Below are 13,741 nucleotides of genomic sequence, written 5' to 3'. Positions count from 1 at the left end.
AAATAATGAGTACTGTCTGATTGTGATTTTAAATTTTTTTTAAGATTTATTTTATTGGAAAGGCAGATTTACAGAAAGAGGTAGAAAGAGAAAGATCTTCCATCTGCTGGTTCAATCCCCAAGTGGCTGTAATGGCCAGAGCTAAACATGCTCATACTGTTTAGCAGTTGAGGTTGGGCCAAAATCTTGGGACCCTGCACCTGTGTGGGAGACCCAGAGGAGGCTCCTGGTTCCTGGCTGCAGATTGGCACAGCTCCAGGCACTGTAGCCACTTGGGGAGTGAACCAGTGGACAAAGATCTTTCTATCTCCTCCTCTCTGTAAATCTGCCTTTCTAATGAAAGTAAATTAAGTCTTAAAAAAAAAAAAGTGAATGACAAGGTTAACAGCCATTGACTCTGAAATAAGGCATTATTCTTCATACTTTTCTGTATTTTAGAACTTTTTCACAACCAAAAATTCATATTAAATTATTAGTCATATAAATCAGGTTACTTAGATTTAGTTACTAAATTGGAAGGAAAACTGGTAAGTTTTACCAGAGACTAAGTGGATGTTTTTGAGACAAAAACAAAACAAAACAACAACAACAAAAAAACAGAAAGTTCAGCATAGAGCATTAGTAGGTTATACTAAAATAAAACTACTTTAAACTACAGTACAGCAGCAGTGCTTCCTGGGAGACCTGAGTCTGCAGAATGATCAGCTTTTGAACTTTCTACTTTCAAGTACTGTCCTTCCAAAATTGAGCATCCTCCTGCTCCACGAAGCCGGCTGTTTTTGCAGGTAAGCAAACACCATGGAAACTGCAAGGCTGCTTTTCAGTTTCTGACCACTGTTCTCTGCTTTGTGTGCGAGGTTTTCTGAATGCTAGATACTGTTTCAAGTTACAGTTATTAAAATCCAAACTTAGTTCAGGTGACCAGAGTTAAGTGAGGTTCCTAGCACCAAAAACATACTATTCAAATATACATATGTGAATAAAAAGTTACAGGATAAACTAAATCTTTACTTTGGTATCATTTTCCGTTGTCCCATTTTCCCGAAAGGTAGCCTGAGGTTGCCTTCACTTTGGGAGAGCATTCTGCCCCTCTTCCTTCCTAATCAGTTCTCACCTTCTTTCTCTGATGAAACCTGTGAAGTTTTCAGCAAAAGTGAGTCACTCCTTGGCATCTTGTCACGCTCACCCCAATGCTGCAGGCAGTCTGAACGGGAACCAACCCCTAAAGCTAGAACGCTTGCACTAACACACATTCCTTTGACTTTAGAGAACTGACTCACACTCAGAGCCAAACGCATACTAACAAACTCTGTTTATAGTTTTCCTTACAAATTGTTCTCCACCATCCCACCTCCTCCCAATTTTAGTCTGGCAATTCCCTCATCTAAAACACTTCCTGTTTTTAGACAAGACAAGATGGGGAAGCAAGCACAAGAGGAGGAGTGAGGGGTACAAAGCAGTTGTGCACTCAGCTTGAAGATGATTCTCTTCTGAAACAAACGACTCAGACCTGCTGCACTCAGGTCTTGAAGCTTGCTCCTCCCTTCAGTTAAAGGAAAACACAATACAAACACCAACAGAAATCTCCAGGAATTGCTCTCAGTATTATTTCACAAAATAAAAGTTTGAAGCACAACACAAAAACCTGCCATTGAGAACTATTCAGCACAGGTTTTTCAATAGGATGTCATTAACACGAACTCTCAAATGAAAACCACTTGTCCTTTTGCATCACACATTGACCTACTCCGAAACAGAGAATCTCACGGCACACGCGGAGGGAGGTCATGGGAACGCAAGAATAAAAGCACTTGGTCAGGTTACCACAGGCAGTTACCTACATACGGCTCTGTCGATTGTCCTACTCCACCTGGTGGCAGGAGCTGCCCAAACTGGCAAAGGGGAGGACACTAGACAGAAAATTCCAAAGAATTCTTTCCGGGTGTTCTTGGCAAAAAATACAACGCCCCTCTTGCTATACTCCGAACAAAGTTCCACCAGTGTTTCCATTAGTGGTAGGTCAGTATCTACTGAAGATTAACGGGGGGATTGTCCGCTTTTTGAACTAGGTGATGCACATTCATAGCAATTTGTTTACAGCTGTAATCTCCACAAGTTAAATACCAGCTCTAGCTTTTAGACAGGTAACAAGGCACATCCAGCAACTACAAGATTCTCCATCACACACCCCCGCTAACTTTCTGTACCTCTTTCTCCTATGGGTAAACTATGGAGTTTAATTAACACAGTTAACGGCAGCCTGCCATACTGCTTTTAGATATTTGCCAGGAACATATACCCATGGGATACTCTAGAGACGGATTTCAACCAAAAATAAAAATAGATAAACAGAGCTCAAACAAAATTAAAACTAAGTCTGGCTGCCCACACTTATTTTCACACATGAGGAAAAATAGCAGTTCTCTTAGAAGCCTCAAGCAGACATATCTTTAGAACACAATGTTAAAAATATGCCCCCCACCCTTCCCCTACCTGCTTCTCACTCAAAGCTGTGATTTTGGCTTGGAGTTCATGAAGCTGTTTCTTTAAGTCAGCATTCTGATTGGAAAGAAAAAATATCTGTGAGAGAGATATTTCATTTGTTAACAGAATAGTAGCAAGAAGAAGATGCATACTGTATTACAAATGATGAAATAACCTCCAGCAGTTAGCCAATCACATTTGTCAAGCTTTACATTAAACCGTCATCACACCATCATCTCCTAATACATAGATCCCAACCTCAGAGTACCAGGGACAGGGCAGCTTCTTTGCAACTGTTTTAAGTTATAAAAGTTTTTCTATTTTGCCATTCTGCACCGCAATAGCACCTTTCTACAAAAACACTGTCATTTTTTTTTAATGGAAAGTATCAGTTCATAGAAAATCCAACTCTACTAATCAGACAAAAGCAGGAAAACAGAGGCTTTGCTTGGAGGCATTATAAACAAGGAGGTTTTTCTCTGCTTGTCATCTCCCTTATTTAGTAAGGTAAAGTACATTTGTTATTTTAGCTTACATTTGAGAAGCTGTCAGTACTGCAATTGCCTCAACATTACATCATTCAAATTAACACACTGGCTACCAGGGCATTTGCTTCGTTCTAAAATTCTAGGAATCAAAAAAAGAACACTATTTTAGATGAGATACACTGAGCATTTGCTTTTTACATGAGTGGGAGAAAAAAAGACCTCAACATTCAGGCATTTTCAAATGCTCAAGGCAGCAGGACAGCCAGCTAACAGACAGAACACCAACGAGACACTGACTTCGGCTTGGCCTTTTCACATACAATTCTTTCAATTTACCCTGCCGGGGTGGGGGTTAGGGTGCAGCGTGGGACACACTTTCACCTTCTATTGCATTTTATGTGAATCTATTTGGTCTTTTTAAATCAATGCAATTGATACACAGCTTCTCTAATAAGACCGCCTGCAGTGTTGTCCAATAACTTACTGTCCCCCTCTCAGATTCTCCAGGCTAAGACTGTTTTCTTCTATGATCACCAACTTTATCTCAATCACTGGTTTGTAACATCATAACCACTAAAAGGATATATTAACCTAATCTACTAGATCTTAGTTCCTTAAATCCAGCTTAAAACTATAAATATTCCAAGAAAAAAATTAGAATCAGGAAATTCCTAATGGAAGTTTAACTGTTACACTTCAGTTAAGCATGGACTACCAATACCAACCCTCAGAACAGATGATGTTAAAACACAAAGCTTGGATACAGTTTGTGAAACTCAATAGTTCACTTCCTGAATAAAGTCTGATCCAACTGCACTGTTTATGGTGGCCTGCACAACCTGTGGAAGTTCAGCAACCCACATAGAGAGACAGAGACAGCGGAAACTCTCCACACTCAGCCTTAAAGCACAGAGGCTGCTCGCCTAACACACAGGACCATGAGAAGAGCAGGTAGCTTTTTAGCAAATAAAAGCTAAAAGTCCTGAGAATTTAAACAAAAGTAAACATCTTTCTAGGCTACATTATATGTTACTCTTAAACTCTTCTTAAGGAGTTCGTTCAAAAATAAAATAATCTTACAATGCTTTTAAAAATGTATCTAAAATTCTTACCCCAAACACAGTCAAATCCAGTATTCATATATTCTTGAAAATTTTAAGTAAATAACAATAGTTTGTGGCTACTTACAATAATTCTGAGACCACAGCAAGTCTCACAAACTATGTTTTTGAGTAAGTGGGTTTGTGGAAATGTAATTTAAAATATCAGAAGAGTATTAACTCTCCATTTCACACCCCCCCTAAATTCTCAAAAGAATTAACTCAAAAGCAAAATATTAGCAACAAAGATGAAATGACAGTTATACCGTGCCAGGATGACTGGATTTCCCTAAAGCATAAAAACAGCAAGACCAGCATACTCAAGGCACTTGCTTGGAGGGAGGAAGCAGATCTTTAATTCTATGCACCCTCTGCACTCCACTAGCGTATGGTCACTTTATTTTAAACTACTTTTTACTTTAAAACTTAAATGAAGAACAACATTGTTTTACCTGTGGATCCTGCTTCATCTGAGCAACCAGTTTCTGTTAATGAAGAAAGAAAAAGAGCCATCAGTTTCACATATTCAATTTCTAATCAGGTTTAGTTCCAAAATCTAGAGTGCTAAGCCAGAGCAGAGCAAACAGGCAAGACCACAATCAGAACAGACCCAAGACTTGTGCGATTTATGCAAACGATGTGTAAAGCACTCTTCATCCTTGAACAACAACGCCACCATTGCTTGATATCTGAAGTGAAAAAGTACCTGATTTTGTAAATATATATATATATATATATATATATTATTTTTATTGGAAAGTCAGATACAGTGAGGAGAAGAGGCAGAGAGGAGGATCTTCCTGTCAGATGATCCACTCCACAAGCGGCCAGGACGGTCTGAGCCGAGCTGATCCGAAGCCAAGAATCAGGAGCATCTTCCAGGTCTCTCAGTGGGTGCAGGGTCCTATGGCTTTGGGCTGTCCTCAACTGCTTTCCCAGGCCACAAGCAGGGAGCTGGATGGGATGCAGGGCTGCCGGGATTAGAACCAGTGCCCATATGGGATCCCGGGCATGCAAGGCAAGGACCTTAACCACTACACTATCGCACTGGGCCCATAATACCTGATTTTTAAAACTGGAGACAGGATGGAGGAAAGTAGCTTTTGGAAGGCAATTTCAACAAGCTGTATGCTCCAAAAGCCAAGCATCCTTTTTAAATGTTGCCACCTTCTAGGATCCCAAATAAGGCGTGGAAAAAAAAAAAAAGCTACTCTCGCAAAAAAACAAATAACAAAAAACCTCTTTAAGTACAGCAAAGCACAGGTCTGCCAGCTGTCTGTCTGGTGCTTACATCTGGAAGACACAAATGGGACTTCACCCAGTCTTCTCTCACGGAGGCAACTGTTTAACGGGAAGCAGGACGTTCAGTCCTTGAGCGCAGGTGGAGGAACAACAAAGCAAGACTCCACCCACCGGCTTGCTCTGGGAAAGGCAGGGCAACCCAGGTACTGGATGGGGAAGAGCTTTACCATGGAATAAAGGCATGACAATTTTTTTAAGAAAAATGAATAGTATTTGACCTGATAGTCTAAAAAACATCACTGCTCAAAGGAAATTATAACCACGGACAGAAAAACCTAAAAGGCAAGAGTATCAGAGACTGGTTCCTAAAACTATCTAGGAATAAGCTGTTCCCCAAGACAGTTTTTCATAAACTGGAAAAGTATGTCATTCACTTTAGGGAATAGGCTCTTTAAAACTGTTCAGTCATAAAATAAAAGGTTTCAAAAATATATATCCACCTAATTAAACAGAAAAAAAGTATTGCTACTTATAAGCATGATTTCATCAATCAATATACCATACTACAAACAAGATAAGGTTCTTAGAATAAAAGGCTATCTGTTGAAGAGTTCTTATATCTGCATTCCAGTTTTCAGACTACTACTTGATGTGAGCAGCCAGCCAGCAAATCTTATTACTAATATGTTGCCTGACTCTACCAGCCCCTAAAACACACTTCAAATTTCCTGCTTCTGATGTAGAATATGGTAACAAGACTAATTATAAGACTAAGATAAGTGAATAGGTTGTAAAAAATACTATCTAGAACAATGAATAAGTTTTAACATTTATTCTAACTGGTCAAAAGGATTTTATAGACTTATGCAATTTTTTATTGGAAAGGTAGAGATATAGAGAGAAAAGGAAAAACAGAGACATTCCACCCACTGGTTCACTCCTTACATGGCCGCAATGGCTGGAGCTGGGATGGTCCAATGCTAAGATCAGTGCCTTTGGAGCTCCTACCTGGGTACAGGTGCCCAAGGATTTGGGTGAGCCTGAACCACTTCCCCAGGCCATTAGCAGAGAGCTGGATCAGAAGTGGAACAGTCAGGGCATAAACCTGTGCCCAAATGGGAGGCCAGCACTGCAGGCACAGGCTCAGTTGGCAATGCCACTGTGTCAACCCCAAAGTTAAGTTACTTTCTACTGCAAGAACACAGTGACTTTTCATGAGGATATACTTTCTGATAGGGGTAAGCCAAAAACAGCCCCATGAAGCCAAATCTGGTCGGTCTGTCTGTCACTTGTTTCTAGAAATCAGGTTGTATATAGCGCTTGTTCTCTATATTAGCAAAAACAGAGTGGTTGTGAGAGACAATATCAGATCTGAAAAATCTAAAATATTTTAGTATTTGACCCTTTACAGAAGAAGCTTGCTAACCTTCCCTTTACACTTTCAGAGGGAGTGAATATTCCAAAGGTCTCCATTATTTTTTGCATAACAGCAATTAAACAAAGGGATGAAAAAAAGTTGATTTTTCAAAAAAAAGATGTGATGTTCATCACAGGCTATTATTATTATTATTGAATAATCATCTATATATACACTGTTACTTTATTAATCACTTTCCCATTCATAAAGAAAACATAAAAAAAAAAACAACTACCACCATAGTAGTACCAGGTAGTTTCACAACACAGTTTTGATCCAGCAAGCTTAATTTCAGCCCTAATTTCATTCCCTAACTGGAAATGTACCAAGCGTCTTCTTTTGCACTAACATGCTGTTAAACGGATGTTACAGCTTTGGCCTCAGTCTAATAACCAAAGCCCCTATGTGTATGTCACTTCTGGCATCCTTGAACTTGTCATGATGAATGATTGTGCAAGTTACCCTATATCCAACAGCAATTATATGAACAGTGCAAGTCATTTGGATTTGCACTTAGTATTTTCTTCTAAAATACAGTTAAGTATTTTAGATGCAAATGGAGATAACTTTATATGTTAAAATATTAACTGACAAACAGAGGTTTATACAGTCAAAGTGTGTAGTAATTAGGGATGAATATGAAATTAATTTTATGACTAAAAATAGGTAATATACATGGAAACAGATTGGAAATTAATATGAATATTAAAATAATGTTAAAAATAATATTTGGAAGAATATTCCATTCCTTCTGAGTCAACAAATGTGATTTAAATTTTTAATTCAATTCAAAAATAAAATTTTTTTTCATAACTGTAATATTTATAAAACTGGCATACTTGAATTCAAAACAAAAATAATACTCAAGAACTCTAATTTTAATTAAGTTCAATTTAGGTCATGAGTCTTTCAAGAACGGCCTTTCAGGGACTTGTTTCTATCTTGTGAGGAGGAAATATAAGTAGAATGCTAATTTTCTTTCTTTTATTTTGAAAGAGAAATACAGAAAGACAAAGGGAGCTCTTTGTCTCTGGTTCATTCCCCAAAGAACGACAACAGCCAGGGCTAGGCCAGGTCAAAGCCTGGAGCCAAGGCCCTTCCACATGGGTGGCAGGGAGCACGCACTTGAGGCGGCACTGCTGCCTCTGAGGGTGTGCAGGAGCAGGAAGCTGGAATCAGTAGCAGAGCTGAGACAGAACCCAGGCATTCCAACGTGATGCGCAGTATCTAAACGGATCCCGTAACCCACCACTGCACCATCTGCTGACCATCTCAAGATCCTGAGAAGACATTCTTCCAATATTTAACATTCCCATCCCAACATTTCTTAAGAAGAGGAAAAAACTCCAAAAGTACCATAGCATATCATACAAGAATCAGACTTTTTTTTTCCGAAAATCATCTTTGAAGTTCTCACCTTGCTTATTTAGATATATATATTTTAACTTTTATTCATTTTGCTTATTTGAGTAACAGGCAGGTTACAGAGAACATAACCCACAGTTCTCATCCACTGACTGACTCCCCAAACGCCTGCAAAGGCCAGGCCTGGGCCAGGCTGAGGCTGGGAGCCAAGAGCTCAATCTAGGTCTCCCCCAGGGATAAATGGGGACCTGGCTACTTGATTCATCACCCATTCCCTCCCAGGGTGCACATTAGCAGGCAGTTGGAGCCAGAAATGGAACCAGGAAACAAAGCCAGGTACTCCAGATACAGGATGCAGTGTCTAAAGCAGTAGACACTGGCCTGACAGAATTCTATTTTTAAAAGATGCATTGGTCTGAAACTCAAAGTTAGAAAATGGAAGAGGGGGGGGGGGGAGAGAAAAAAAAGAGAGAGAGAGTGAAAGACTTCCATGGGCTAGTTCACTCCACAGATGCCACAAAGGCTAGGATTGAGTTAGGCCAAAACCAGGAACTTCTGCTTGGTCTCCCACGTGGGTAGAAGGGGCCCAAGCAATTGAACCATTATCTGTTACGTTCCCCAGGCCATTAGCAGGGAGCAGGAACAAAAGTGGAGCAGCCAGGTCACAAACCAGTACCTACATGTGATGTGAACATCACAGACAACAGCTTTACCATGACGCCATAAGGCCCCAAGGATTCTCTGTGCTAACAAAATTTACTTTCTTCAGTTAGTACCAGAAGAAAGGACAAATAAAACTCACTGTGTGTAAGTGATTAGACATTAAAAAGCCCATAAGTGCAAGGTAAACTCTGCTCTGAACACAAGGTAACAAGATAAGGAACATCCTATACCGAATCTGTGTGAGGTTGTCCAGAAAATGTAATGAGGATGAAGATTCGCCAAACAGGCTGTATACTTTGGTTATCTATGTACCTGTCACCACTTTCAAAAATCTACAGTCAATATGGATGAGAACTAAATAAAGTTGCAAGACTGCCTTTGTTTAACTGAAAAAAAAAAAAGAATAAAGAAAAGAAAGAAAAGAAAAAAAAAAACGCTTGGGTGTGAGTCTCAGCTCCATGTCTGCTACTGCCTTCCTCTGATGTGCAACCCTGGCGGGCAACAGGTCATAGCACAGGTACCTGGGTCTCCCCACCAACACGGAAGACCCAACTGAGTTCAGCTTTGGCTGGAAGAGCCCAAGCTGCTACAGGCATCTGGAAAGATATCTGTCTCTTTCTCTCTCTGTCTTTTAAATATATAACAATTTTTAAGATACATATCTGAAGTTTTCTTGCAAATTTTTATCCAGACTAGATCTGGGCAATGTGCAAATCCAGTAGTTATCAAAAGCCCAAGATATCTGCCCTTCAATCTTGGAAATTAATTTTACATTAGACTATTCAGATAAAACAAGAGAAATAAAACTTGAGAACAAAGTCCTTCAGTTTTAATTTATTTTTCATTTTATTTGGAAAGAAGAGAGAGAGAGAGGGGAGAGAAAGATCTTCATCTGCTGTTTCACTCCCCAAACACTCCTAACAGCAGGGCAGTTCTTCCACCACACAGGCGCTCTAGATTGCATTCTCAGTTCCCAGCACAAGCCCAGCCGTAACCCTAACTTTTCTTCTTTGTTCTGTAACTCAAAAACCAAGTTTCCTGGGCCCAGCTCAGTGTGGCCTAGTGGCTAAAGTCCTCGCCTTGAACGCCCCAGGATCCCATATGGGTGCCGGTTCTAATCCCAGCAGCTCCACTTCCCATCCAGCTCCCTGCTTGTGGCCTGGGAAAGCAGTCAAGGACGGCCCAAAGCCTTGGGGCCATGCACCTGCGTGGGAGACCCGGAAGAGGTTCCAGGTCCAGGCTTCGGATTGGCGCAGCACCGGCCATTGCGCTCACTTGGGGAGTGAACCATTGGACAGAAGGTCTTCCTCTCTGTCTCTCCTCTCTGTATATCTGACTTTGTAATAAAAATAAATAAATCTTTAAAAAAAAAAAATTAGCTTCCTTCTCTCCACTGCCAAATCTCCAGCTATTTCTCAAAATTAGTCAGTTTTACAGCATTTATCATTTTTGAGTACTAAGAATTTTACGTGAGAATGTGTATGTCTGTATTCATGTCTTTAACCTAATGTCAAGGAAGTATCTAGAAAACAGATAAAACAGTGATATTCTCCTACATAATAAATATTAATCATTAAGAGTATTTTATCTTGATTAGTTACCTGCAAATTTATTTATATATATTCCTATTATCATGTATATTTTAATATACTACAGAAATATATTATAGAATATATTTATAATATATTTATGTTTTATAGCTATGCTCTTAAAAGGTTTTTTCATCCAGGCAACTGAGGTAAAATGTGAAGAATTGTGAAATTTTAAACTTAAGTATTTATGAAGTCAATCTCATTTTCTTTACTAAAGATTAGAATTGAGGCTTAAAACTGAGTCACATGAGAGTACAAATTTCAGTGTATGTGGTAGCTGAATTCAACATGTCCCTTTATTTAAAATATACCACTTTCATGACAAGAACAAAGTGCTTCAGATGAACCAATGAGAAAAAGCTCTTTTTAACACTTTTGGGATGTGAACATTTTTTTCAGTTCTTTCTTCTAGAAAGGAAATTAGGAGTATTTATCAAAGTTCTTAAAACTAGGATCAAAAGGCAAAATACATGACTCTTGTACAATTGTCTTAAATATGATTAAAAACTATACTGCAAACCAGAATGGGACCTGTTGACTAAGCTTAGCCATTACTTAATAACAAGATGTGAGAGAAAGCAATCACACAACATACCTGGTGAACCTGAATTTCCACTTTCAGAGCCTCCTGTAGAGTCTGCAACTCCATCCTCTACCTTCTCCACTTTCTCTTAGGCCTGCTTATTTTATAGGTTCTTCAGCCTCTGTTTAAAGTAACAAACGCCTCTTCTCACTGCAGCTGTAGAAATGTTTCAGATCATTGTGTCAGAAATAAAGAAAATGGGTGTTAAATAAAATATTAGTAAAAGAGATTGTCTTTACACAAAGCAAAAAATTTCCCAGATTCTTTTTCCAAAACAATTTGGTGCCAAATTGTTCTGAGTTTTATTCTTTATGCATTCCTCTGAAGAACACCTTAAGTAACTTAGAACTCAAAACCTAAGGGTTAATCCGCTTAAAGAAGCATCTATGTACCCATTACGTGCTCAGCCCATGTCATTAACCACACAGTGAGCTGCCCTCGCCAAGAGGTTGGTGGGGGAGACTGCAAAGGTCATCCTTGGGACGGCACACAACCACATGCTCACGCAGCTTTTTAAACACCCCAGAATGGACTGCAGAGTTTAGGGTCTCCCACAGATTAAAAGGAGGCCGGGGCACTTTGATTCACAATTCAGAAATTCAAAACAAGGAAATTCTGGTATAATTTAAGCACTAGAATTTAACTAATTAACACTTAACACAGATAAATCCAATGAAATATTAACTGCGCTGTTCACAAAGTTATGACAGGGATATTAAAAATATATCTGTGTACCACATGATGTGGTCTGGTAATGCAGCATCACTCTCCTTTTCACCTTGTCTGTGCCTCTCCGGGACTGCGTACAGAATTCCATGTGGAGACAATGCCTGGAAGCCTGAATTCCTCCTAACCTCCCTACCTCCCTCTGTGCACCACTGCTGCAATTTAAATGAACTCAATGGCTAATTTATCCTTTAATTTTTTTTTTCTTTTTTCCTTAAATGTGGTCTCAGACATGATTTTAGGAACTCTGCCAAAGCAAAAGTCTGTTTTTGCCTGAATAAATTTAAACTTTTCTTCAAATATCTTCTTCTTCTTTGCCCCTATAAAACCTGTAGCTAGTACAGCTTTTCAGCATTCACAAAAACTGGGGGAGAGAACAGTCAGAAACCCAGAACTACTGATCCTTAAACCAGCACAATGAGACTCATCATCTTCACACTTGTCAAAAGTCCTTACTTCATCTAGGTTTGCTGGAAGTCCTTTGAAAACTGATTTAACAGGGTTGAAAGTCAATAATTAACTACAAAATGTGTAAGTGCATTTTTAGAAGTCCCTAGAAAATAAAATGTTGAAAATAAGAAGGAAAAAATAAGTTGGAAAGGGAGACATATTTGCTGAACAAACGTGAAATTTTAACAAATAAGTACATATCAGAAACATGACGGGCTTGGACCAAGGTTTTTGCTGTCATCCAACAACATCACATGTACAGCAACAGTAAATGTTAAAGCTGCAGAGCCACTTTATTTTAAATACTACAGTCTCCTTACACAAATGTTGACCTGTGCATTACGGTACCTCCTGGAAATAGTTCTTGGCTTTAATTTTGGAAAATTTCTACACATGTCCAAATGTGATTCATTATAGTTTCTGTCAAATCAAGAATCGCCTTGAACTTGAAGGGCTATTGTAATAATGGAAAGGCCTTATTTTCAGCCTGTTGTTACAAGCTGTGACAGTAGAGTTCAACTCAATGCTCAGAACTCCTTGGACCCAACAGCAAGTTCAAAACATGCACAACTTACAAAAGCAGTAATGTATGTAGTTCATATAGGCAAGGCTCTCATCAATTAGTAACAAAAATGCACAGAAACAAATTATGTCCAACAAACAGGAGAAACATCCATCTCCAAGGGTCACAGAAGTGCAAACGTTAAGAACCTAATGTTTGTCTAGCTAACTGATAAACACTTGTAAAAACAGTAACACTCTAAACTATCCAGAATGTGTGTAAGATGGCTTGTCATAATGCTGACATTTTTCTTCCCCTAGCGGCAGGTTCTCAGAGTTACTTAGTTTCTTCTTTTGCGGGTATTGGTGATTTCCAATTTTCCCATGGAAAATACATACTTTAAAAAAAAGCCTATCTGGGGACTACTAAAGCATCAGATTTTAGATAGATCACACAGAAGGCTGAGAAGAAAAAGGGAAACAAGGGTTTAACCTGGAGACTCTAAATGTCAAGAACGCCTGCAGGATAATAAGTCTGCAATTCAAGTTAACGAGGAATTGACAGTTTTTAGTTCCTCCATCAGGTTGTTGTCTGCTTATTAGAGACACACAAAAGCATGAAGTTTTATTTGGCAAGGACTCTAAATGCTAATTACTCCATTTCAAAATAAAACTGAAGGGTTAAAAAAAAGAGGTAGTGATTATAGGAAAACTTATTAAGGCTTAGAAAATTCATGTGAAATCCTTCCTCAGAAAGGTGTCTTTCTGTACAGCAATTTTACGAAATTGGTCTCTGCCTAAAGGAACAAATTATATACATATATTTACCGTTTTCAAAGACAAGACAAACACATGTTGAATCTTTTCAAAAAATGTTTCAGGATCTTAGACAACTTAGGCAGCCATCATCTGAACAGCATTTGTGGGCAGTTCAGAGTATCACAGGAAAGCATTATTTGCTAAATTTGTAAATGAGCATTTATCATTTTTGATATTAGAATTTGTCAATTCTAACACATGACAGATAACAAACCAGTTGCTGCAAGGTGAATATGAACACTCACAAAACAGTAACAGACACAATGCTCTCACCGCTCATCAGCTCCATACACTATACGGAGCGGAGCTAC

The 13,741-nt window shown here is 38.9% G+C and overlaps 1 protein-coding gene across 11 annotated transcripts in view; it reads right to left on the bottom strand.

Annotated features, from left to right (window-relative positions):
• The window catches only part of PHF21A (PHD finger protein 21A), a 208,397-nt gene that overhangs the window by 160,243 nt on the left and 34,413 nt on the right, over positions 1-13,741 (bottom strand). For all 11 annotated transcript variants that reach the window (XM_058663109.1, XM_058663112.1, XM_058663111.1 and 8 more), the window contains 3 exons: positions 10,947-11,090; positions 4,525-4,557; positions 2,494-2,559 (listed from right to left, as the gene is read on the bottom strand). In XM_058663109.1, coding sequence (XP_058519092.1) covers positions 2,494-2,559; positions 4,525-4,557; positions 10,947-11,000 — 153 coding nt within the window. In that variant the 5' untranslated portion in view covers positions 11,001-11,090. The remainder of the gene's footprint in view (positions 1-2,493; positions 2,560-4,524; positions 4,558-10,946; positions 11,091-13,741) is intronic.

Source organism: Ochotona princeps, chromosome 4, assembly GCF_030435755.1.
Source record: "Ochotona princeps isolate mOchPri1 chromosome 4, mOchPri1.hap1, whole genome shotgun sequence".
Taxonomy (NCBI): Eukaryota; Metazoa; Chordata; class Mammalia; order Lagomorpha; family Ochotonidae; genus Ochotona; species Ochotona princeps.
This window is presented reverse-complemented; position numbering and strand designations above follow the sequence as displayed.